The sequence below is a fragment of the Triplophysa rosa genome, linkage group LG6, assembly GCF_024868665.1.
Source record: "Triplophysa rosa linkage group LG6, Trosa_1v2, whole genome shotgun sequence".
Classification (NCBI taxonomy): domain Eukaryota; kingdom Metazoa; phylum Chordata; class Actinopteri; order Cypriniformes; family Nemacheilidae; genus Triplophysa; species Triplophysa rosa.
This window is the reverse complement of record NC_079895.1, coordinates 24,232,829-24,260,547: the sequence shown is the minus strand read 5'-3', so window position 1 is coordinate 24,260,547 and position 27,719 is coordinate 24,232,829. Positions and strand designations below refer to the sequence as shown.

Below are 27,719 nucleotides of genomic sequence, written 5' to 3'. Positions count from 1 at the left end.
GTGTGTGTGTGTGTGTTGACTTAGTTAAATTTATGGTTCCAACCCCCACTTATCCTGTCTCACTCCGCTTGCCACAGTAACTTTTCACTGAGTAAAATAGCAAGCACATGATAAAAGCACACAGCTTAATGATTTAATGAAAGAAAACACTTATTGATTATATTGATAATTAAATCATACTTTTAACTGAAAAATATTTCCACAATACATACATTACATTTGACACAATTCCATCATTTAAAACATACCTCAAGGTCTCTTCCTGTTTTTTCAGTCCAGGATCCTGGGTCAATGAAGCTTGCAATGTGTCTGGGATTCCAAAGAGAACACAAAATTACATAACGTGCAATTAAATTATCAGGTGTGCAGCCTGAGAACTAGGCTCTTTGATGAACTTGAAGCCTGTGAACGAGGCTCCTTTTGGAAACTGTAACCAAATAACATGCCTGGAACAAGGCCAGTAAATTATCTTAAGTCTAAACCTAAATATGGTTCTGTAAGTCTTATCTCCAAAACCATCAGGTTGTCTTCCTCGGACAGGACAACTAGCCGCATGTACTGTTTAATTGGGCCGGTGTAGAAGAGTCTGTCGCCTGTTTGAAGGAGGAAAAAAAGCATGAAAAAGTTGCAGTTAAAAGAAATATCATATTATCTGATATCTGACTAAAATTAAACTCCATAAAGGTCAATAAAAACATCACATAAATTTAACCAATTTTATATATAAATTGATTTTATAATTAATATATAAAATAATGCACAAATCACACTACAAAGAAAGAAATTTGTAATGGTTTTAATGGTAAAAGCTAATGGTTCATAGTAGTATTTTAATGTAAACCATTAGCATCTCTGTGAAGGGTTCTATCGTTTTCTTATTCTATACGGGAATTTAACAAGTACAGTTAATGTAGCTCGACATTTTAAACATAACTTTGTAAATTAAGCACATGACCCAGGTTGTAACAGATTGTCAGTTCTCCTTTTAATTATAAAATCGCTTAACGAAATTTAATTACCTTTGATGATAAAATTCGAAGACGCCCGGAAAAGGTGTAATGCCGAGAAATGCACCCCTGCCAGATTCCGAGCTGGTCCCAGGTCGAGAAGACTGTCGTAAAACGTCGGCGATAACAGGAAGTGACGTCAGTTTCGCGCATGCGCGGAACAAATCGTGTTTCCGGGACGGATCGGGCCGACCCTTCAATATGGCGGCCATGATTGTTTTCACTCCGAGGTGCACTTTGGAGGGTGATATCCCATTTGCAACGCACGGTGAGACAAAACACAAAAGCCATCGTGCATAGTCTATTACAGTTATACCACAATATAAACATACAAACAAATGAAGGTAAATACAGCGGCATCCAGAATAGAATTGTAAATCTGACTTTATTTTTAAATTACATTTTAATCAAGATTTTAAATTAAAGTTTTTTTTAAGGTTTGACTAAAAAACAAATGTACATTCGTTAAAGTGTAAAAAGAGTACAGGTAAAAATACATTGAAATATTAAAAATCTTACACTCTTGTCAATAAACTAACTGAAAGAAAACTTTTGTCCAAATGGTCTCTTGCTCTGGAACAATCTTAAATCATGATGAGATAACACGAATCCAGAGGTTTTGGACATCGTTAAACGAGTGTTGAATGAGTGTTGCACAGTTTTTGTCACTAAAATTGAATTGATCTGAATGAATAATAAAACCGCAATAAATCATAGCTGTCAATAATATGTGCATGTAGGTTAAACGAGATACAACGTATTTAAGCAACTCCAGCACTTGTTTTGGTAGATCTGAGTGCACTGAATTGAATTTTGTAAATTGGAAAATCACATCGACCTAAATTCCAGACTATTTATTTAATCATGGCCAAATTCTTTCTGAGATCAAGGAAAAGTCAATTGCAAAGTCAAACTCAGGTTTTAAGCACAGCATTACAAAATGCCGTGAGAGTTTTGTGCGGGATCAGATGCAAGCTTGCTGAAACCAGCCTGGCAGAACCACACAAGAGTAAAATGTGATTTACGAGCGCATTACTAATTGAATAATTGCATTAGGAAAAGCCAGAAAGAATTGGTAACTATAATGGCTCTGTAACATCGGTAGAGCCCCTCTAATACACAAGCCAGCTGTATCACTGACCATTAAGATAAAACATGTCACTGACCTACATTACACACACATACAAACAACATCAAACTTAGGGAAATTACCAATAAAATCCATACTTCATAATGACATAACCAGAATTTACCAATACTTACCAATTACAATTAAATTAGTTGACAGTGTGTGCAAAATATCTGTAATCTAAAAATTGTGTATGAGAAATTGATTCTCACCTTAGTATCTTTGTACACTGGACATACTGGTCTGGGTGGAGGCAACACTTCATCCAAAGAATTTAGGTAACTCTTTGACCAACACATTCCACCAAAATATCTAGAAACAATTCCTGTGTCTACTGAGTCTATTGATTATTTTAATTTTATATTGCTTGGATTTATAATTTTGTAATGGAACATTACTAATCTTGTTCTAAAAAATGCCAATTTCTACAAAACTATAATATATGAATCAAATATATCAAATTCAAGACTCTGCTCCTGGCCTACAAGACTATACCACTGATTTGGCACCCCCTTACCTTCACTCGCTAAGACTTATATACCCGCCAGATCCCTACGCTCTGCAAACGAAAGACGTCTTGTGGTGCCATCCCAAAAAGGTAAAAGATCTCTCTCACGTACCTTCTCGGGATCGGTTCCACATTTATGGAATGATCTGCCCGCTGCTACAAGATCAGCAGATTCTGTAGCCATCTTTAAAAACCGTCTGAAAACACATCTCTTCCGTCAACACCTGACTTCTATCTCTTTCCTACTCTTTCACAAAAAAAAACCTTAGCTCTGTATACTGTGATAGGCTATGAGACCAATTTTCTTTTTGCACTTATGCTTTTTGTTGTCCTTATGTTGTTCCAATTGCTTTCATTGTTTCCCTCATCTTTTATACAACGTTTACTGTAAATCATATTTCATTCATTCTGCTGTATATAGCACATACCTTGTACTACAATAGTCTATTCTTATTTTTTACTTGTACATATTTACATACATACAAAGCTTTACACTCTCTATATCTTTATCTTATGTTTATTGTATTGTATTTCTTAATTTTTTTATACCCATAGGCCCTTATTTAAATCATTGTGTATTCTATTGTGTTATGGTCTCTGTGTACTGTTGTTGCTGTTTCTGTGTACTGGATGCTCCTGTCACCAAAACAAATTCCTTGTATGTGCAAACATACTTGGCAATAAAGCTCTTTCTGATTCTGATTCTGATCTGTAAGTCGTTTTGGATAAAAGCGTCTGCTAAATGACTAAATGTAAATGTAAATATGATTTAAATGGTATTAAATAAAAAACAGACAACTAGAACAAAACATTTTTACTACTGTGAACCTTTATTAGCAATGTTACTCACCTTAAAATACAATCTTTCACCTCAGTTTCATAAATAGGACAGCAGTCTGAATGAAACGCTCCCATTTAGAGTGTAAAAGATTTTTATAAATGAGCTTAAAATAAGTCGGTATTAGTCATATTCGTTGTTAAAGCTCATCATAGTAGAATCACCATCCTTCCTGAACTAGAACAAAAAATTGTGCTGGTGAAGGGATTTCTTACAGATGGTGTCCTTAACTTGATAATGGGCGACTCCGGCCACATGACTCCACGTTTTAAATACCCTTGACACTAACACTATAGTCAAGGCAGTCATTTTCCAGCACAAACAATAAACACGGAAAATAGCTCTTAAATGTATCCATTCATATCTATACATATAGGGATAAGTTAACAGTTTAATACACTGCATGTGACACACATATACAGCAGTGACCAAAAGTGATGTCCAACTTTGACAAAACCTTGAATTTCATTAAAGATGCCTTACAAATGTTGTATGTGTGATGCATAAGCTGTGTTTGTAGAGTGAATTTAAGCTCAGCTTTGAGGAGAATTTAGGAAGTGTAAGTAATCCAATAAACAGGCAAGGGGTCAATAGCACGTGTAGGCAAAACTCAGGCAAATGTGTAATCTGAATAAAAAGCAAAAGCTTAAAAACAGGAAACTCAGAAACAGGAAACAATGAGCCAAGAACCCATTTAGAATCGAACATTCTGCCAATCACTGAGGAAGTTAACAGATAACATCGCAAGGGCACTACAGATGATAGGTGTGACAGGAAGGCTTAGCAAAAATGTCATACAACAGATGCTTTAAATGACATACAACTCCCAAACTTACTGAATCATGCCCCAGAGTGACTGCAGTGTAGTCAAAAACAGAACCAATATTATTAACTGATAAAATAGCAAACGTATGCTTTTTTCCAACACTCTAGAACAGTTGTGTTTAAAACAACACAATCGGTTTCATTTTTGGGCCAACATACAAAATATCCTTAGCTTAGACACATCTGTCATGGCTCTGCTTCCTTAGTCATGTTTTTCTTGGTCCTGTAGCAGAGCCATGGCAAAGCCTTAGGTTATTTGTGAGAAAGCCATGAGATGTTTTTTTTTTTGACATCTCATGTGTTTTCTCATGTCTTGTCATTAGCCCCGCTCCTCTCGTTTCCTTGTTATCTTTCCTTGAGTGATTCATTACCCACACCTGCCCCGTGTAATTATCCCTCATTTGTCTTCCCTTTATATACCCTCATGTTTCTTTGTCCTGTGCTCGTATATTGTATGTGCTTGTCGGAGTGTATGCCTTGTCTTCCCGTGCCCTTACCTGTATTACAGTTTTTATGCTCGTGCTCGTGTTCCCGCTGTCCAGATCGTGTTTGTTCCAGTAAGTGTGTAGTTTAGTTCTTTTCCAGTGTCATGTCAGTTTATTTGATAGTTAGTCTATGTTATCCCTGTCTTTAATTTTATACCCCATCGTGGGTTTTTGTTTTGTGTTCTTTTGTTGATAATAAAGCTCTTTGTTAACCCCTTCACCTCTGCCTGCCTGCATTTGGGTTCTTCTGCCTCAGTCGTGACAACATCTCTCATTTTGTGCTACTTTTAACTGAACTTGTGATCTCCCTTCTATTTATTTAAAGGGGCAATGAATTAAGACCTCAATTTTAACCCGAGCTTTTGTTATATAAGCGGGAATCGTATTCAAGCAAACATCCTGTAAGCATCAGAACTGAAAACGCCCTTGTAACTGAAATTACAACTGTTATTGACAACAGACCCGGCGAACGCCAGGTCCTGGAATGCACCTGTCTATGACATAGATAGGTTGAACACCGCCTCCACAGAAAAATATCAACGACTACTTCTCTAGTCCCGCCCACTGGTTCACAAATGACTTTAGCCACACTTCAGCTGCGTCTGACTTTGCTCACTTGTTCACTCATTCACTATTCCCTATATAGCGAATGCTAAATAGTCCACTATATGGGGAAGAAGTGAATGAAAATGAGTGAACAATTTCGGACACTGACGTAATATATCCTGCGTCTGACAGTACTGTCGCGGACATTCGTCATTACGTTTATATTACACCTGTGTGGCTTTTTTACATTGTCACATTTATTGTATTAGTTTTTAATAAAGAGAAGAAAACAAATGTTTGCCACGTTTATTTACTATTAAATTTATTAATAAAATTACTTAATATATTTAAAATAAAACACTGCAAAATATAACATTCATTTAATCTGTTTATTCTCAAAAAGTAGACAATAACTGTCAACAAGAACAAACACAAGTGTATAAATGTACATTCGTGGCATTAACGGTCACTCTCCTCCAGCTGATTCTAATCAGACGGTTGATTCGCATTGTATCATGGGAAATATGAGTGAAATATGAGTGAGATTTGTCAACTGCTTTTTACCCACAATGCATTCTGATTTTGAATGCATGTGGGTAAAAAGTAGTTGACAAATGTAGGGAATGAGTTGTTTACTCCGAATTCGTGAGTTGTTTACTCCGAATTCGGACAACACTACAAAATGGCGGACACACGATATAGTGCACTATATAGGAGATAGGGGTGAATTCAGACACAGCTATAGTATACACTCCCGCATTTGTGATGATTGAAAAACTGGTAACCATAGCGACATATTTTTCGGCTAAAGATTCGTTTTGTCCTTCAGTTTAAACTAAACTGCTGATATTGCGCTGTGTTGTGTTTGCTCGGATGGCTACATCACACAGCGCTCTTTTGCTGTGTTGCCATGTTTGTTATTAATAAGCACTTTTATGCTTGTTGTTTGGTCTTAGATCAAAAAGCCTCGGCACTTAGGTCTTAATAAAGGGTCTGTTGCAGATTTTAAGAATTTTTGGTCTTATAAAATATATAAACAATTTGCATTTTAAGGTTTGTTTTTGTCTCGTCTTTATTTGCTTATTTTGTCTGTGAAGATCTGACAACCCTGTCACTTTAGCGAAGGGCTCTCGAGGGAGGCTAGCCCCGTGTCATATGTGCAAAAGTGAGGACTTCTTTCACTGTTATTTTTATTTAGAGCGGCCGAGCAACAAACATGCAACATTGTGCAGCGCCTGGTTGTGGAAGAACACAGTCGCTTCCTTCAGATTCTGATATTAGGAATGCGTGGTTGAAGTTTGAGTACATTCCTGCTCATGTGGGTGAAACATTGAGCATTTGTTCGCTTCATTTCATGGTGGATTCCTTTGTGAACAAGGCACTGGATTTGCGGAGAGACTAAAATTAAATAGCAGTGCTGTGCAGTCAATATTGGATCCGACTATGCGTCACTATTGCTTTGTTAGAGACCGCTTGATATGTCCTGATAATGTGTAACCTAACGTTACATGTCTAACCAAATTCACAGAAGGCTCCAAGTAAGTTTACTACGCAAACTGCTATCGAATCATAGCAGTGGGCGTTTACTTCCAAGTCTTCAATGTGGCATGCCCATTAAAACAGAGCATTTGTCGAGACAGCCTCAAAACCCGGGTAGAAAATAACCTATTACTTATTGATTTTGATGTTTTCGAATGTAAAAACCTATCGTAAAAAATAATATTTAAAAACTATTTGAAAAATACTATTTTCAATAAAAGTCGGCCGATTTTCCCTATTAGATATGTATATTTGACTTCCTGGATCGATGCGGACTCTATCCACGTGAGATTTCCAAGTCTCACGAGAGTAATTCAAGATCACGGAAAAGTCGCAGTTCTGCGATGTCATAGGCTGTCTGCGCATGCTGCAAGAAGTCGAACGTTTGCTTACACGGAGTTGGGGAGCCTTCTATTAGCATACCGCTGGCTGACAGTACAGAAAATCAATAGGAGAGATTCATTTTGAGTAACAGTAAAACTGACTAATCATATTATTTTTCTAAATTGCTAACTTTCCGCCATCTGGGGGGTTGTTTACCAACAGTCTCGTAAAGCAGAAGAAGCACAGGAAGATGGTTAGCCAAACCGCCAAAAAACTGCAAAAGAAGAAGAAATGCTGAAAACATCATTCAAAAAAGCATGTGGATGAACTTTGTTATCAAGTCTCGGAAAAAAGAGAGAAAAGCTGATAAACGTTGTTGAAAACAACAGGAGGAAGACTTTGTTATCAAGCAATTTGATCATCAAATTGTAAGTTATTTATTATTTATAAGACCGTTCTTGTTGCTTAACGTTAGCTTTATTTGTGACGAGTGATTTTGACTGTGGTCAGTCTTAAATGTAACATATTGTGCATATTTGCTGTTATATTTTGCATAACAATGACATTTTATCTGATAAATGCGCAGAGGGCCAAGGCTCAAACTTCACGGTTCGCTAGTGAACACATCTGTGCTGAGGATGTGAGATTTCCTGTTCCAACGCCTACACCCTGCATACCTCAAAACAATAAAGTTATGTTTCACTTTCTGAATGCTTCTGTTTAGTCCGGGCAAATAAAAGAAAGAAATACGTCTATCTCATTTTTAATGATGATGGGACCTGGATGAATGTTGTCTTTGTTGTAGTGACAGGATGTCATTTGCCATACATCCAAAATATAAACACCAACATCCTGAAAAGCCTGTCGTAGAATTCTGTCCAATTGCAAAGAATACCAGTCACTGGAAAACGCATCCTATTACAAAAACAGAAAAAATTGCATGAAAAAGCAATGTCAGAATGGCTGCCTTTTATTTAAAGGGACAGTTTACCCAAAAATGAAAATTATGTCATCATTTACTCACCCTCTAGTTGTTCCAAACCATGGCAAATGTATTTGTTCTGTTGAACACAAAGAGAGATATTTGCAAAAATGTTAGCAACTGAAATTTCTGGGGCACCATTGACTATCATAGTGGGAAGTGCAATGGTAGTCAATGGTGCCCCAGAACTGTCAGTTGCTAACATTTTTCCAAATATCTTTCTTTGTGTTCAACCAAACACATTTATTGAAGGTGAGTAATTTATGGCAGAATTTTCATTTTTGGGTGAACTGTTCCTTTAAACACATTTACCTTAAATCCAGTATTAACAGTCTTGATTATAACAGTAGTTTCTGGTGCCCGCTGTAAAAGATCCAGGACAGCTTTGCGGATCCTCAACACTCTGTGGGTGAAGATATCCAGAGGGAATGTGGTGAAATGGACCCCCAGATTAAAGGCAATAACTGTGCGAGGCCCTCCGGCCAGATCGTCAATCTCATTACTGATGTAGTGCAGATTAGCGACTTCTGTTTTCAGACAGCGCAGAGGAACACCGTGAGACCTCCAGTGTAAGAAAATGTTGTTCTCCACATCTACTGCTAGAAGAGGCCCTGTCTGATATGGTACATGGAGGTCCATCTGCTTCAACGCTGCAGTGAGAAAAACCAACAATGATGATCTCATGTTTGAATGTGATTTGTTATGCAAATACAGTTACAAATTAATCTCACTTGGTACAGTTTTCAACAAAAAGTCAAACCACTGTCTCATGGTAGAGTCTCCCATCATGTAGATTTGTTTGTCTTTCAGGCACTGTGTTGTTGTTTGGGGAGTAAAATGACGGGTGCTACACACAAAGGACGTCCACACGTCATCCAGGTAAAAGCCAGATGGAACTGGTGTAAGCAAACCAGGACGACATTTCTTTCTTTCATCTGCAGGGTGATGTGAAATGGTGAGTGTAACATCTAAATGTATGAAATAATGAACACGCTCTTGGGATGCTCTTCTGAGTATCCATTACATACCAGTGACATTTCTTTTCGAATGAGCAATGTTGATGATGCTTTTTTCACCTGGGTTAATATCTTGGTTTGGTTTTGACCTGCAAAAAAGGAAATGTATGTATGTCATTCTGCCTTAACATAACTTTATCATAACTAAAAACTAGTTTATGACTAAATACGTGAGTTAATCCAACATGGTGCTGCCAATAGCCGCCTCGGTTTGGTGCTCTCCAGCATTTTTAGTTTTTGTTTGTTTTCCTATAACATTAGGCAGTAGAGGACAGCATATCATTATACATTCTAGTTGGCTAAACCTGGCTAAACAGAGACATTCCTGTCATGGCTCTGCTTCATTTAGTCATGTTTTTCTTGGTCCTGTAGCAGAGCCATGACAAAGTCTTTGGTTATGTGTGGAGAGAAACATATTATTGTCCTTTTGACAATAATATGCGTTCTCTCCAGTGTCTCGTCATTGGCCCCGCCCCTCTCGTTTCCTGTATTGTCTCCCTGCCGTGTCTTATGTTTCACACCTGCCCTCGCTCGTTATCCTTCGTTTGTCTTATCTATAAATGCCCTCATGTTGCTTTGTCCTGTGCTCGTGTATTACGTTCGATGTGGATTACGGTCCTTGTACCTGTGCTTCTGTGTTCTGATGTTTCCTGTTTTGACTGTTCCTGTTGCCATTCGTCTTTTGTAGTAAGTGTTAGTTTAGTCTCCGTCTAGTGTTTATTAGTCTAGTGTTCAGTGAGTCTTCGTGTCATGATTTATCTTTATTAATTTCTCATCCCAGTTTTGTACCCCATCGCGGGTCTTTTGTTTTGCCCTGTTTTGTGTTATTAAAGTCTTGTCTGTTAAGCCCTCGTCTCCCTTGCCTGTCTGCTATTGGGTTCTTTCCGCCACGCTCTCCCTGACAGAATACACGAGCCATACATAGAACCCAGCGGGCGGCATGGAGTCGGACGAGGCGTACAGGAGCCGCCAGGCCCACGTCCTGTTCGGCTTCCGCCAGAGGGGGACCCCCGTGAAAGACTTCGCCATGGACTTCCTGTCCACCGCGCGCTACTCGGGGTTCACCGAGGCAGAGTTGAAAGTAATATTCAACAGCTGCCTCGATGAACCCTTCGAGCCAGCTGAGATGAGCCGGTTGAGACACCTGGGCTTCGTGGACCAGGTCGAACTCGCGATGAATCGTGAGGAGCCCAGGGGAATGTCCATGGCGGAGCCTCTCATGGGGCTGGCGGCAATCCCCAGGACGGTCCCTTACGGATCGGGGTTGTGGGCGTCGCCACACTGTCCTCTCTGCCGCCAGCGAGCCTCGGCAGGAAGCGGGGGAGACGTGAGTCCTGGGGCTCCACGTCTGAGGAGTCCCAGTCGGAGCCAGCCGCACCCTTTGCCTCTTTCCTTCAGCCGACCTCCAGGCGGGTGGCTCGGCTGAAGAGAAAGAGGCAGCGGCGGGCAGCGCGGACTTCCCTCCCAGCCGGTGCATCAGCCAGTGTCCAGCCGGCGTCCAGTCCGGTGATCCAGCCACCATCTAGTCCGGTGCAGCCGGCAGCCAGTCCAGTGCAGCCGGCGTCCAGTCCGGTGGTCCAGCCGGCATCCAGTCCGGTGGTCCAGCCGGCGTCCAGTCCGGTGCAGTAGCCGGTATCCAGTCCGGTGCAGCCGGTATCCAGTCCGGTGCAGCCGGAATCCAGTCCGGTGCAGCCGGAATCCAGTCCGGTGCAGCCGGAATCCAGTCCGGTGATCCAGTCGGCGTCCAGTCCGGCATCCAGTCCGGTGTCCAGTGTCGTGTCCAGTCCGGTGATCCAGTCGGCGTCCAGTCTGGTGATCCAGTTGGTGTCCAGTCCAGTGATCCAGCCGGCGATGCAGCCGGCGTCCCAGCCGGTGATCCAGCCGGCCTTCCAGCCGGCGTCAAGCCTTGTCCAGCCGGCCTTCCAGCCGGCGTCAAGCCCTGTCCAGCCGGCCTTCCAGCCGGCGTCAAGCCCTGTGTCCAGCCGGCCTTCCAGCCGACGTCAAGCCCTGTCCAGCCAGCCTTCCAGCCAAGCAGCCAAGCCGGCCCCTGGGAAACTCCCAGGGTCAAAGACTGTCCCCCCCAGGACTTGCCGTAAGTCCCCCAGGACTCCGCGCCCTCGAGCGCAGCCGGGGACTAGGACTATTCCCCCCAACCCTTTTGGACTGCCCCCTATGGGCCCTTGTTTGACCCCACCCCCCCTCCCATGTTTGTTATTTTTGTTGGCTCACCCAAGCCCTGTTGTTATTTTGTCGTGTCTACAGTTGATTTTGTTTTCCTTGTTTTGCCTTGTTCTGTCTGTCACCCAGTCGGTCTTGTCTCGTCCGTCTACCCCTTGGTGAGCACCTGGAGGTGCTCATTAAAGGGGGGGGGGCTTCTGTCATGGCTCTGCTTCATTTAGTCATGTTTTTCTTGGTCCTGTAGCAGAGCCATGACAAAGTCTTTGGTTATGTGTGGAGAGAAACATATTATTGTCCTTTTGACAATAACATGCGTTCTCTCCAGTGTCTCATCATTGGCCCCGCCCCTCTCGTTTCCTGTATTGTCTCCCTGCCGTGTCTTATGTTTCACACCTGCCCTCGCTCGTTATCCTTCATTTGTCTTATCTATAAATGCCCTCATGTTTCTTTGTCCTGTGCTCGTGTATTACGTTCGATGTGGATTACGGTCCTTGTACCTGTGCTTCTGTGTTCTGATGTTTCCTGTTTTGACTGTTCCTGTTGCCATTCGTCTTTTGTAGTAAGTGTTAGTTTAGTCTCCGTCTAGTGTTTATTAGTCTAATGTTCAGTGAGTCTTCGTGTCGTGATTTATCTTTATTAATTTCTCGTCCCAGTTTTGTACCCCATTGCGGGTCTTTTGTTTTGCCCTGTTTTGTGTTATTAAAGTCTTGTCTGTTAAGCCCTCGTCTCCCTTGCCTGTCTGCTATTGGGTTCTTTCCGCCACGCTCTCCCTGACACATTCCACAATAAATAATATGGCTCCCAGCTATATAGAGCAGATCGCATCGCAGAGTTAATGGGGTAAATATTTATATATTAACAAAAAATCCTTGAAACTCACAATAAAATTGCCTCTTTTCCAGTTAGTCTGTCAATATAGCCGCCCATAGAGTGATAAACGCGAGCACTGCATGGCAAGATTTTGGGTCTTTGACATTGCCATTCCTCCCCAGTACGAGAATCTTTGTATTCACAGCAACAATCTCCAGATCCCATCCTCTCCAGTCCATTCTTGTCCCACTTCACATTACACTTCACTGTTTCTCGCAACCTGGCCCCATCTGGTGCTGGTCCTTCAAAATATCCGTTAAAGAAAACCCTGTCAGAATCTGTTTCTCTGTGACGCTTGAGGACCTCCACAGCTTCACTGGAATGGATCAGACGGACGGCCACCTGTGCCCGTCCCACCCACGGCAGAAGAAAACACACAGAGTAGGAGCCGTTTGACAAGTCCATCACCTCCCCAAACACACTAGCCTGTGAGAAAAACATTCCTAATTCTCAAACAACTGTACCGGGTAGATGTGATAAAGATGGGTACTTACACTCTTAAAAAATAGAGGTGCTTCAATGGTTCTTCACAGCTGCCATAGAAGAACCTTTTTTGGTTCCACAAAGAACCATTCAGTCAAAGGTTCTTTAAAGAACCATCTCTTTCTTACTTTTTTCTTCGGTGGCATCGAAGGACCTTTTGAAGCACCTTTTTTAAGAGTGTTAAACACAGACACACTTAAATGCATTGACCTTTTGGGGATTTTTGGATGAGAACAGCTTGGCTTGAAAGAAGTCCCCTCCATAACATTTGGATTTGTTGTTAAAATCTCTTGCATGGATAGTAACACAAAGCTCCTCTCCTATTTGATAGCTGTCCTTCAGGTTTTGAATGATGAATGTGGAGTATGCTGGACTTGTACTCATGGACACATTAGTGATTAATCCATCTGGTCGAGCCTGTTGTGATTTGAAATCATTTTCTGAATTGATTCCTGATTCGGGATTAAATGAGCTTTTTGGTGAATCAGACTCCATTGAACTGTTTTTTAAGACATTTTCAGCAGGGGAGGTGGAGGTGTTTATGGCGTGAAGTTTTGCAAAGTGCTGGGCTAAAAAGATGTATGGAGGTTGTCTCTCCCTTTCACTTTCCATATAAGACCAATATATCTGCAAACACATCATAATTTTAGTGTCATGAAAGCACGGGACCTATATACAGCACACTTTTCAAGAATGAAAAAAAAATATATGCCTAATTAATCTTCTCTTAGGCAGCACACAACCATTGAATGACAAGTCCATATCTGACCTGCTAAAATTTAAAGGGACAGTTCACCTAAAATTTTAATGAATGAAATTATAATCAAATGTTTTGACTATCACAATACACTTGTAATGTAAGTTCCCCTTCAGTCGGTCTCTCGACGTTGTATTGAGAGATAGACTGGGGTTTGATCTTGAGAACCTATCATCTCAGAGAGGAATTTAAAATGCCAATGGGCTTGGTGAATGGCACACGCACGCCAGTCCCCGCCCCGTGCATACGGGTATAAAAGGGAGGTGGCGGCGGCCATTCACTCATCTTTTTGTTCTTTGGAACCTGCATGACGGTACATGTCAAGCGATTCTTCTCTCCGAGAATTCTCCTTCCAGACTGATGGATTTACGACACGAAGCAGCGGATTTCTCCCTCTCAGCAGACTTTCCCTGGGCAGTTCGTCACCAACACGTACTTCCACGTCATCCTCCCTCGACACTGGCCGCTCCTACGGTTCGCGTTCGAGGGACGAGCGTATCAGTACAAGGTCCTGCCCGTCGGTCTGGCCCTGTCTCCCTGGATTTTTACCAAACTCGTGGAGGCTGCCTTAGCTCCCCTCAGGGAGCAAGGCAGCCATTAAGGTGGCCACCTTAATGAGGCGTCATTAAGGTGACGCCTCAGTGCCTTCGCACCCTCACCCTTTGGTCAGATCTGGCCTTTCTCCGAGCGGGGGTTCCACTCGGGCAGGTTTCAAGGCGCTTTGTGGTTACGGCAGACGCCTCCCTGCAGGGGTGGGGTGCCGTGTGCAACGGGCACGCAGTATAGGGGCAGTGAACGGGTCCCCAGCTGTGGTGGCACATCAACTGCCTAGAGTTGTTGGCTGTCCTTTTGGCACTGAGAAGATTCCTACCCCTCGTGCAGGACAAACACGTGCTAGTCCGGTCAGACAGCACGAATTCCGTGGCGTACATTAATCATCAAGGCGGCATACGCTCACGGCAGATGTCACAACTCGCCCGATGCCTCCTCCTCTGGAGTCAGCAGGTGATCAAATCCCTGCGAGCCACCTTCATCCCGGGCAACCTGAATCAGGCAGCCGATGCACTCTCTCGTCAGGGGATGCCCCGCGGAGAATTGCGACCTTGAGTGGCTTGCTGCCGGTGGTCCACAAGACCGTCCTGCAGGCTAGAGCCCCCGCCACTAGACGTTTGTACGCTTATAAGTGGCATCTCTTCTCATCCTGGTGTTCTTCCCACGGGGAGAACCCACGGAGTTGCCCGATCAGGTCAGCGTTGGCCTTTCTACAGAGGAGACTCGAGAGCAACCTCTCCCCATCCACGCTGAAAGTGTATGTAGCCGCTATTGCTGCTCATCACAATCTCGTGGAGGTAAATCCCTCGGTCAACATGACCTGGTCACCAGGTCCCTCAGGGGCGCGAGAAGGGCGAATCCACCTCGACCGTGCTCCATACCCTCTTGGGACCTTATTGTGGTCCTACAGGGCCTTGTACGGCCCCTTTCGAGCCCCTCAGAGACGCCAGTCTTCCTCATCTGATGATGAAGACGGCTCTCTTGCTGGCGCTCGCTTTCATCAAGAGGGTGGGGGACCTCCAGGCATTCTCCATGTCCCATGGGTGCCTATAATTCGGGCCCGGTAGTTCTCACGTTGTCCTGAGACCCTGGCCTGGTTACGTGCCCAAGGTTCCCACCACTCCCTTCCGGGTGAACCTGCAGGCGCTTTCCTCTGGGGAGGAAGACTCAACCTCCAACGTGTTGTGTTCCATTGGCGCACTAGATCGTGGATGCCATTACTTTGGCATACCGGTCCCAAGATCGCCCGTGCCCGCTTGCAGTAAGAGCCCACTCTACCCGGGGTATGGCCTACTCGTGGGCACTGGCGCAGGGTGCCTCTCTGGCAGACATATGTAGTGCTGCGGGTTGGGCTACGCCCAGTACCTTCGCGAGGTTTTACAACCTCCGCGTGGAACCAGTTTCAGCACGTGTCTTACACGCCACTGGCGTGTGAGGCCGGCAACTGGGTTGGGCGTATGCCTGCGAAAGCGCCTTCTCCCCCTCCCCGGGCGAGTCTAGCACACTATTCTAGCCTCCCTACTTCCCCCTTAGGGCGAAGTACAGGCATTCCATCCATCACTAAGCATTGGCAATTGCGGTAACTGGGCGGAGCGGTCTGTTAGAGTCACCCCTGCTCAGGTGGACCCCTATACTCGGACTGTTGCTCCCCTGCAGGGTCGTCCCGTATGTTGATTTCCTCACTCTTGGTTCCCCTGTTGGCGAACCTCTGACCTTCCCTCCGGTGGGTTACCCCACCTGGGTTCTGCCCCCCCTACTCGGGCTGGCGCATTTTTTCGCATGTTTTTCTCCCCACCGGTGAGACCATGTTGGTGTCTCCACATGTAACCTCCCCTTTTGGCAGGATGTGGCCTCCGTAGCACACTCTTCATCAAAAAGAGCAGTGTTTCCCCAGTGTTCCTCACGGTGCCGGGCGGCGTCTCGCTAATAGAGACGAACGCCACCGTCTGTGCGGCCATCGGTACGAGTCTCTCAGTAGACTACTAAGTACTGTTCTCACTGGAAGATTATGTTTCTTGGTAGCGCTCACTTGTGACTCGCTAGCCTAGTCAGTGTTGCTCCGCTTGAGGTCGTGATACGGCTCAGTGCCGTGGCATGTTAAGATAGGTCCCCGTCTGTCTCTCAACACAACGTCGAGAGACCAACTGAAGGGGAACACAACGCTTCGCTGACCTGCTGCAGCGACCGGGAGATGTCTCTCAGGTTCCTCAGCCCAAAAGATGAGTGAATGGCCGCCGCCACCTCCCTTTTATACCCGTATGCACGGGGCGGGGACTGGCGTGCGTGTGCCATTTGCCAAGCCCATTGGCGTTTTAAATTCCTCTCGGAGATGATAGGTTCTCAAGATCAAACCCCAGTATGTCTCTCAACACAACCATCAGGACACAGAGGTTACAGTCGTAACCGAGACGTTTTTGGTTTTTGTTTTCCAAGCTGGAAAATCTTACTCCAACCTAAACTCCCTGCATACTATACATACAAAACTCATCATCAAAATCATCAAAAAACAATGTAAATAAGTCACAACTAGATATGATGGAATGACTCACCAGATAACATAGAATTCCAAGGCACATCCCAATAAGCATCTTTAACGACAGGTTTTTCCTGTGAACTGTGAAATGAATCATTTGTCACTGAAATAGGACAAATCAGGTCCCTGGGTCATGAACCAGTATCTTGTGAACACGGGTTCTGGCTTTGGTAAGCAACCTAGCTCATTGCAACTACTTAATCGCGTTGTGAAACGTGAAACGTCACCGCTAGTATTTATCAACAAAAAGCAGAACCAAGTACTAACTTAAAATATGGATAAAAATAGAATATAGAGGAAAACTGTTAGCACTTTAATAAAGTTGTATTTGTTAACATTAGCTAATGCATTAGCTAACATGAACTAACATGTTATGCTGGTAAATTACTGGTAAAGTAATTCTGGTAAATTTATGGTAAATACACAAATATGCTGTTCACACAAGCAATGGCATTCTGTCATTTTACCGGTACGACAGCGTACATACAGCGGTCCCAAAATACCAGTAATATGATGGCATTAAGCAGAAGTTTCCTTACAAATTGCTGCGCTACAACCCAAGTTATATTTGAAAATATGATGGGGTGTGATTTTATATCCGAATGTGTTGTTGATGTTTGGATCATACACTTGCTCTTAACCCAACGACACTGTGCCTCGCACAGTGCAATTGGGAGTACTGATTTACTGGAAAGGTCTTGTTCACACATGATCTGTTAACTGCAATTTGCTGCCAATTTACCAGTAAAGACTGTATGTGTGAAAGGGGCTAATGAGCGCTTTTCCACCATCTCGCCATACCTTAGCACATTCTAAAACGGTTACGATTATGTTTCCACGTGAGCCTGGCTCGGCACGGCAAGATTACAAACCATTCTCTGCCCGGGATTTTTGTCACGTTTGCCTAGATACCAGTTTCTATCTGTTGCCAAAATAGCACGATATTGAACAAGGAAATAAAGTTTGCTAGTTTTCTCTATAGTTTCTCTTGCATTATCAAGGCAGCAAGTGATGTGTTTGTTCTAAAGAGTTCAGCTATCAGCCGTGCAGCGGAAAATAAAACAACGGTTGGGCCGGATGGGCACGGAGTGGAATGGTTAAGGAACGAGAACTGTTCAATGCGCCCAATGAGCTATACTTCTACAGCATTTAATATTTATGTTAATTTCTACATTTACTAATGCATTTTTGAAATACATTTTTGTGTCTGTTAACATTACTTAATGCACCATGAACTAATATCAACTGAACATTCACAAAGATTAATGGATGCTAAATATATATATTGTTCATTGTTACTAATGTTAACAAATACAACCTTATTGTTCTTAAAAATGAGTTTAAAGTTGTAATGTTAGAAGATTAAGGTGAAAATTTTGAATATAAAATGCTTAAAACATTTTTAATATTACATAAAAATAAATATTTTAGGGATAGCCTATTCAATATTGCTGTCACGACCCCAGTCCGTGTTTGTGAACTTTTATGTTACTTCCTTTCTGTGCCTTGTTTTGTTGTCCTTTGTAGTTTTTTGTGTTAATTAGTTCCTCTTGTTATCTTGTTAGTTTCTATGTATTTAAACCCCAGTGTTTCCTTTGTCTGTTGTCAGTCATTAAATGTTTGATCTGTTCCCAGTTATATTGCGCAATGTACTTTGGATTATTCTAGTTCCTTTTTCCTTTGTTCTTTTATCTTTTTGTTTAATAAACTTTATGCTGCACATGGATCCGATCCTGCCTAGTTACTCCTCGTTACAATTACAATGAAATCTGCTTGTTTCGCTGTCTTGTGACCTTAGAAACTTAAAGTCTGTTCTCTTTAAATTTGTTTGAAAGATTTTTTTACCTTTGGTCAATAAGACAGATTTATAGCAAACACAAAGGAGATGAAGTGAATTAAAATTGAAATAACTTACTGTATTGTTGATTTTCAATTTCCATTTTTTAAAGGCACGTGTAACAAAATTGTCACTTTCAAGGACCTTTATTAATAAATGTTTTTCATGTCATTTCCTTCTTCGTCAGCGGGTCTTTTCCTCTATGCAGGTCTTTTCCTCTGCTGCACTGCAAGAAAAGTGTGTTTACATGTGAGCTTTTTTTTCCCGCCCCCCCCAGAAAAAAATACAATTTTAGGTAGGGATGCACCGATGTTCGGCCGAAAATAGCAAAAAACGCAAGTTCGGTGTTCGGCCGAATATGTGAAGTGGCCGAATAAATTTTACCGAACATGACTCGTGATACGATCAAGCAGCAACCAGCGCAGAGAGAGAGAGAGAGAGAGAGAGAGAGAGAGAGACACACACGCGTTCGCTTTATTACTGCCGCAAACATTTTGGCTGTGCGTGTGTGTGCGTGCGTGTGTGCGTGCGTGCGTGCGTGCGCGTGTGGAGCATTTTAAAGTGTCAGAGAAAGATACAGCACGGGACTTGCCGCGCGGAAGTAAATTTCCAAATGAAAGCGTCTTTACCGGTCGGTAAATTTACTTCAGACGGAAGCGGGCTATGGAGTTTAAATAGACCTAAAACTCACGCGCATTGAATCCGCGCGCGCGTGAGTGAGAATCCCATTTCTTAGCGGAAAATTTGTAGCCCTTCCCCTTGCCTCTTGAAACAAAGTGGCAAGGGGAAGGGCTACAAATTTTCCGCTAAGAAATGGGACACCAATACTACACTGTTGTACGTCATCATATACGTCGTTGCTAGCTCGTCACGTCAGAGGACATGTGCCGATGCACCGGGTATATGACATAAAAATATATTTTCTAGTATCGTGCAATCAGTGCTGTCCGCTAGCAAACTTTAGCGATTTTTTTGCAAACGTTAAAAGAACATCACCGTAAATACTAACACAAGATTGAATGTAACATACATAAAAGGAAAAATTGTCATAAAAATCCTTATTAATGGCAAAAATTACTTACATTTATGGGTCTGCTTGCTCGAGTGAGCGGCCATGTTGGAAATTTCTCTTAGCCCTTCGTTTGAAGTGAGGTCCCGAAAAATCTTCGTTTGAAGGACTATCTGGCCCTTACCCCTAGCCCTCCAACCAAAAGAGAATTGAGACACCACTACCCCTTCACGTGAACGCGCCAAACGGAGGGGTAGGGGAAAGTGTAGGGGTAAGGGGTAGAATTGGGATTGGGCCAAAGTGTTTTTACCACACACCGTGTTTCTTATTCGTCTTCCCCGTAGGGCTCCCGCATATCTGAATACAGAGCACCACCTAGTGGTAAGAACCAACATACATCACATCTCCCTTTTTTTTCAAAATAACAGTATTCAAACAGTACATAGTTTAACTTTTTTTTTTTTTCAAACTTGGTTTCACAACTTACTTCAAATAATTGAATTCCATGTCACTAAACAAAATAACATCAAGAATAAAATTACTACATATTAAGTCCTATGAACTTTAATAAGAGTAACGCTTTGGTGGCCTAACCACTCTGCCAGAACGTGTCACTTTTACAGTCTCTTCCGCCACAACTTCAGGTTTTGCAGACAACAGCTCAGGTGTTGTTATTGGTGGCATTACTGGATTTGTAGTCACCTCATCTGGAACACAGTCATTGATCATTGGCTGAAATGAATCCTGAAGGTGTGAATTCTGTGAATTTTGACTGTGAATTTCGACTTGAGCAAGTGTTTTCGATTTCTTCTGTACACTTCTCCATCCTGTGTTTGTACCAGATATGACCTTGGTTTTTCATGCTTTTTCACCACTACAGCTGCCTTCCAGCGATTTTCTGATCTCAGTCTCACATTTTCTCCTTCATTCAGAGCGGGTAAGTCTCTTGTTCCACGATCATAGTAGAGCTTTTGCTTTAGCTGTCTTTCCTTTAGGCTTGTATGCACTCCTCTGTGCAGCTGTGGCAGTAACAATTTACTAGCTGTAGGCAATCTGGCTTTCAACCTAAGGCCCATGAGCAGCTGTGCAGGAGATAACTTCACTCCACCAAGTGGCGTATTCCTGTACTCCAGAAGAGCGATATACAGGTCTCCCTGACTTTCTTGTGCTTTCTTGAGCAAATTCTTAATGGTCTGTATAGCTCTTTCGGTTTGGCCATTCGACTGCGGATATCTGGGACTTGAGGTTGAACAAATTGCTCCGCGTTGTCTGAAAAGACTTCGTCTGGAATTCCATGTCTAGCGAAAATAGACTTCAATGCTGTTATCACATGCTGGCTTGTTGTTTGTTCCAATTTTGCAATTTCAGGAAATTTTGAGAAGTAGTCTACACACAGCAGGTAATCTGCTTGGTTGAAGTGAAAGAGGTCTACTCATACCTTTGCCCACGCTCTGGCTGGTAAGTCATGACTGATGAGAGGTTCTTTGGTGTTGTTCCGTCTGAACGTATTGCACACAGCACACTTTGACACCAATTCTTCAATTTGTTTTCCCATTCCTGGCCAAAACAGTACATCTCTCGCTCTCTCTTTACACTTCACCACTCCTAAATGAGATTCATGAATTTTCTCCAGCATTTCTGCTCGCAGGCTTTGTGGCACTACCAGTCTCTTATTTTTGAACACCAGTCCTTCTGAGAGGGTCAATTCTTCCTTAAAGGTCCAGTATTTCCTTATTTCAGGTGGAACACTTCTGATTTGTTTAGGCCATCCCGACTTAACTACTGCCATCACCCTCTGCAGTTCTGTATCTTCAACCGTAGCTTCCTTGACAGCTCGTAATTTCTCTTCCGACAGGGACAGACATTATGACAACTGATGTACTTCCCATTCCTTGTCCAGTAGCTGTTCTGTTTCTTCCTCCAAGTAAGCTCTGCTAAGTGTATCTGCTATTTTCAACTCTTTACCAGGTTTGTAAGTGACTTGCAGGTCATACGGCTGAAGCTTCATCAACATCCTCTGTAGACGTGGTGGGGCTTTCTGCAGAGGCTTTTTAAACACTGTCTCCAGCGGTTTGTGGTCGGACTGTACTCTAACTTTCTTCCCATAAAGGTACTGGCTGAATTTCTCACATCCATACACAATGGCTAAGAGTTCTTTTTCAATCTGAGCATACCTTTTCTGGCAGTCAGTCAGCGACCGTGAGCCATATGCTACAGGATGTCCTTCCTGTAGGATAACAGCTCCCAAACCCTCCGAACTTGCATCAACTGAAAGAGTCACATCCTTGTTGACATCGAAGAATCTGAGTACTGGGGCTCTGCTCAGCTGTGACTTCAGTACTTCAAAACTCCCAGTGCCACTCCACACCACTTTCCAGAAGTTTCCTCAGCGGTGCGCTATTCTCTGACAGGTTTGGAATAAACTTTGCGAGGTATTGAACCACGCCAAGAAACCTCATTAAAGCTGATTTGTCTTGTGGTTCGTACATCTCCACAATTGCTTTGATCTTGTCTGGGTCTGGCTTCAGACCTTCTCCACTCAGTACATGCCCAATGTACTTTATTTCATCCATTCTGATCTTGCACTTTTCCCGATTTAATTTTAAATTTATGCTCCTTACTCTTTCTAGAAGTCGCCTTAGCCTTGCATCATGCTGTTCCACATTTTCTCCCCACACCAGTATATCATCCATGATGTTTACGACCCCTTCCAGGTCTTCAAGCCTTTGAGCTATGCACTTCTGGAAAACTTCAGGAGCTGAAGATACACCGAAAGGTAACCTTTTGAAACGGTATCTTCCGAAAGGTGTATTGAATGTGCAAAGCTTGGAACTTTCCTCATCTAATTGGATCTGCCAAAATCCATGGTTAGCATCCAACACTGAGAAAATGTTTGCATTTGGCATCTCACTCACCACTTCTTCGACTGTCTTCAGTGGAAAGTGTTCTCTTTTTATGGCTCTGTTCAAATCTTTTGGGTCAATGCAAATTCGAAGTTTGTTCGGCTTTACGACAGTCACCAAACTATTGACCCAATCTGTTGGTTCGGTTTGTTTCTCGATTACTCCAAGGCTTTCCATTCTGTTAAGTTCTGTCTTTATTCTGTCTTTTAGGGCTATGGGAACTCTTCTGGGAGGATGTATCACAGGTACCACGGCTGGATCAATCTTGATGTGATGCGAACCTGGTATGCACCCCAAGCCGTTGAACACATCATCAAACTCCTTCAGGATGTGTGTGTTTTCGTCACAGTCTACTTTGTAGATTCTTTTGACCAGTCCTAACTCTGTGCACGCCAGTCTTCCAAGGATCGCAGGGGAATCTTTCTCAAGGACTTGGAACTCAATCTCAGCTTCATTGTCTTTAAACTGGCAAATGAGCTTTGCTTTACCCTTTGGCTCCATCTTGTGGCCGGAATATGCAACTAACACGCAGTTAGATTTGCACAGTGACACTGAATTCCCTGCAACTGCTTGAAAGTCTTTGTACGAGATTACGTTGCACTCTGCTCCGGTATCCAATTTAAAAGAAATTGAGCTTTTGTTTATTTTTAGCGTTTCAGTCCATTTGTCTTTGTTCACTGCTGTGGCATCATTTACTTCATTGATTTGCATCTTGACTTTGTTTTTAGCCTGTTCCTCTTCAATGGCCCCAATGAACAACTCTGTGAAATCCTCTTGACCAATCTCATGTACTTTCTTCGTCGAATACTTTGATTTGTCTATTTGTTTTTGTGTTTTGCACATCCTGCCGAAGTGATTTTTTCTGCGACATACCTTGCAAATTTGTCCAAATGCAGGACACTTCCTTGGCTCGTGGCTGTAACCGCATCTAGTACACTTTTCTTTCTTCGACACTGTACTTGAAGTAGCACTCTTCTCAGGTGAAATCTTTGTAAACTTCATTTTACTTATTTTGTTTACTGTAGCTTCAGTTTCTTCGTGGAGCGCTTTAATCTGTTTTTTTGTGATTTCACTCGCTCTGCAGATATCTATGGCTTTTTTCAGATCCAAATCAGGTTCTCTCAAGAGTCTAGCTCTTATTTGATCATTGCTCACACCACACACTATGCGGTCTCGGATCAGTGATTCTGTCAACTGTGCGAATTCACATTCTTTAGCCTTGTTTTTTAAATCAGTCACGTATGCATCTATCAATTCGTTTGGTGCTTGTGCCCGAGTGAAGAACAAGTGTCTAAGATATGTAAGATTTTTTCTTGGTTCACAGTGACTTCTGAACTTTTCTTTCAGTACATCAAAATTATTAACGTCCTCCTCAGTAAAATCCATGGTATTAAATACCTTCAATGCTTCATCCCCGGCAACATGAAGAAATGTAGCACATTTTATCTTCAATGATTTTTCCGATGTTCCACTAGCCACAAGATATAGTTCAAACTTCTGTATCCAGATTCTCCAATTCTCAGCAGTATTTCCTTCGAAGCTTAGGTCATTTGGAGGTTTTAGCTGATCCACTTTTCACTTCTGACACCATATGATATCTTTTAGCTACTCTGTATAGCTGTCTAGGCTTATGAGTTTAAGAGTCTAAAGATATTAATAAAGAGACGACACACACAAAGTGTTTTTACCACACACCGTGTTTCTTATTCGTCTTCCCCGTAGGGCTCCCGCATATCTGAATACAGAGCACCACCTTGTGGTAAGAACCAACATACATCACACACGCGCGGAAAGCTGCTCCGCGAGGGCGCATTTAAACTCCGCGAGCGAGCAGAACAGTATCCGCAAGCGGAAAAGAATCCTCGCGCGGGCGCATTTCTGCTCCGCGAGCAAAAACTCAGTCCGCGAGCAGAGGCTTTGACGAGCGCGCGCGCGATTCTCTCTATGCTCTCGCAACTGCTCAACACTTGCTCGCTCGTTGAGTTGACTTCTGAGACTTTGGAGGCGGGAGTTTTGGGTCTATTTAAACTCCATAGCGGGAGGTCTGACAGTAGCCCTGCCGCTCGCGACATCCTTTGACATCATACAGTGGTCGCGTGCACACAGTTCCCTGTACTAAACAACTTGTCAAAGTATGTTCTGTGCATCCCGGCCACGAGCGCACCTTCTGAGAGAACAGTCAGCTTTTGTGGGCGGAGTTTGGAGGAGAGACGTGAACTGATATGGTTGTCAGTCAGCATCAGTCAGAATTGCTTGCATTGAATGTTTTTTTTTTAAATCTTTTTGCAATGTAGCCTATCATAATCCAACAGTTTTCTTTTATTCGTATTTTTAGCTTATAGGCCTTATGTGGAATGACACTTTTTAATTAACTGTTTTGTTGTAGGGGTACAGAGTAATTTACATTACATTCTTTTAGCAGTCAGTTATAGGCCTAATTAATATAGGCTATGTCCTTTCAGACAGGCAGCATGTGAAGCATGAAATGCACGACTGAACAGCTGCTCTAATGTGTATGACCAATACAACAATCACAAGTTTGCATGTTTTTTTATACATTTATGAGCAAAACTTCTTCAATAAGATTATTTTACTGACATGTTGATTGTTTAACTTTCATTTGTTTTATGGTTTTGCATGCCTTACTGTTATTCTTAAAGTTCTGATTAAAACGGTTGAAACTGTTTCATTCTTAATTCCTCCCTTTAAACCAGTTTAGTCCCTGCCCCTCATAAACACTATAATCATATACTACATGGTCGAAATTTATTTTGTGCATTGGTATGAAGTCAGGATAAGGCAGGATAATAATTTCAGCACCTTGCCCTGTAACCCAACACAGCTCTCTAGCCTGGAAATCAAGATATTGTGGTCAGCCATGTAAAACGCAGAGCTTAAGTCTAAAAGCACCAGCGTCATAGCATTCCCTTTATCTGTTTCTAGTAAGATACCATTTACAACTTTTAAAAGTGCAGTTTCTGTTATGTGAAGAGACTAAGGCCCGGTTTCACAGACAAGGCTTAAGGCTAGTCTCAGACTAAAAGGAATGTGTGACCTGTTTTAACTGAATATAACTAATATCAGAAATATCTTAAAATATATCAGTGCCATTGTTTTGTCTCAAGATGCTCACCAGTAATGTATTCTTCTAAGGCATTTTCATAAAAGCGACATAAATATCTTAATTCAACTAAAGCATAGTCCTGGCTTAAGCTAAACCGTGTCTGTGAAACCGGGCCTAAGGGTGTTTTCACATATAGTTTGTTTTAAAAGAACCAAACCCAGTTCACTTAAAGTGATCCAGAAAGTGAACTATAGCCAAATGTGATCTCAGTCCTTTTGGTGTTCACAACAGAGGACTCAAAAGAGAACTCAGTCCTTTTTTTGGTCCTCTTTGGAATTGAAGTGATCTCAGACCCTTTCCTGTTCACATCTTCATGAGAACTCCCCAGATTTTCCTAACTGTACAGTTTATTTATTTATTCATTTATTAATTAATTTATTAGATATTATTTATTAGAATGATCTTGCTTGGTCTATAAACACCATGCACTGTGCTGTGTTTTACCTTTCTGTGTTTTTCTTATTTGCTCATGTAAAGCTGCTTTGGAACAATGCACATTGTGAAACGTGCTATATAAATAAAATTGAATTGAACTGAATTGAATTGAATTTTCGTGCAGCAGTGGATTTTGGGTATTCAAGATGGCCTCTTTACATGTTGTCATCACATGCCTATGGCACATTAAAATGACAAATGACAGAGAAGGACTGACGCAGAACTAAAGGGAAGCATCTGATAAAAATGAGGAGGAAAAGGATAGCAGTGAAAAAAGTCATGCACTATCAACAACTGCAGGTATGGCAAGCAACCAGGTGCAAATGTCAAAATGCAAAACCAAACCAAAGCTAACTGAACCTGGACATTGCTTTCACATGTCAGGAATAAAGCGAACCATAAACGGACCCACAATCGAACCATACTCAGACCACCTCAGAACCACCACGGTTCGCTTTTGGGGCCTTTTAGGGGGGTCTGAGATCACTAGGATTGTTCACATTTACACGCGGAAGTGCTCCGAGAGCGTTTGGAGGGCTCAAACTAACTAGGTGTGAAAACGCTCTTAAACCCCGATTGGAATTTTTCAAAAATATTATTTGACAACAAATGGGACTGCAGCTGGGTCAACACAATTTTCTCAAGAATCTTAGAAAAAAACGGCAAATTTGAAATATTTAAATTATTTGTTTGTTGTTGTTGTTTTTTACCTAATATATTGTTCAAATACTGTTAAAGACAACTAATCGGTAAGTAATTAAATAAGAATAATCTAATTATGAGCAACAGCACAAACAAATATAATAAATAATAAAAATACAATAAAATAGGCCTATAACAATAAAATAAAACTTAACAAACATACAAATTAAAAATGTGTTTCAGGTTGGTCTAACAGTAGCAGGTACAGAATTTAAATAATCAAATGTGAAATAAACCATAGTCTTCACTGTATAAATTAAATATAGATTAAACCTTTTAAAAATTACTTACTCAGTAAAGCAGCGATCGAGTCCTTTTGTTTGATGAACATTAAAAAACAGAGATATTTATGCTGCTGTCCCGTTATTCTGTGGTTATACCATGGTTTAACCATGTTTTTTAACTGTTGTGAAACAGATAATATATGAAACCCGCGGGTGTTTTCCCAAAAGCACCGTTTGCAAGCATGCTCGCAAATTCTGTCATACTGTACAAACAGAGTTAAACGATTACAGGAAACGTCGGTTCCCGTTAGCTGGTATGTGTTCTTATCACCCGTACGGCATATTTTTTTCAAAGACGTCTACTTAAAAAAAGTAAAAGGAAAAAGTTAAAAGTCTTTGTTACAATAAACGGTTCTATCTTGTAGGCTAATCTGTACTATAGTTTAACTTTGTTTTGAAAAGCGGTGCAAGAAGGGTAGACCCATTTGTAGATTTACAATAACGTTACTTGAACTATAACAAATCGATCTCATGTTAGGTCACTAATGTATGTCTGCTCTACGAATACAAAACGCAAACGTAAACTGTCAGTGAAAGCTGTCAGTTGTCAAGGAAATCATATATCGACAGACAATAAATAACAAGAAAAACTGCGCCACAAACCTTCTTTCCTTTCTTGAGCTGTGAGCTGCTTGGCGTCTCCTCAATGCAATGCATTTAGTGCATTTAAAATAAATGTTTTAAAGGTATTCCTTAACCATCACGGCAGGCCAAAAATACTGTCCTAAAATAAGTAGACCACAGGGTTGCCAGATTAATAAAAACGCCCAATGCATAACATTGTGTAGTAACATTTGACTGACGTATTTACATAAATATGGATGGGGGCGAGTTCCAGGCTGTGAGTTTGTGC

At 42.0% G+C, this 27,719-nt stretch overlaps 1 protein-coding gene across 7 annotated transcripts; it reads right to left on the bottom strand.

Annotated features, from left to right (window-relative positions):
• Positions 1–3,447: 3,447 nt before the first annotated feature.
• LOC130555485 (NXPE family member 3-like) lies at positions 3,448–27,719 on the bottom strand. Of its 7 annotated transcripts, none has more exons than XM_057335736.1 (9): positions 27,470–27,626; positions 18,488–18,635; positions 16,589–16,653; positions 12,941–13,357; positions 12,258–12,673; positions 9,212–9,288; positions 8,915–9,118; positions 8,496–8,833; positions 3,448–8,116 (listed from the first exon to the last, which is right to left on the bottom strand). In XM_057335736.1, the coding sequence occupies exons 2-9, from the start codon at positions 18,510–18,512 to the stop codon at positions 7,922–7,924; spliced, it is 1,737 nt and encodes a 578-aa protein (XP_057191719.1). In that variant the 5' UTR covers positions 18,513–18,635; positions 27,470–27,626; the 3' UTR covers positions 3,448–7,921. The 7 variants fall into 7 exon arrangements, with proteins under 7 accessions (XP_057191719.1, XP_057191721.1, XP_057191720.1 ...); XM_057335738.1 differs by having other exon boundaries at positions 18,488–18,630; XM_057335737.1 differs by lacking the exon at positions 27,470–27,626 and adding an exon at positions 26,874–27,463.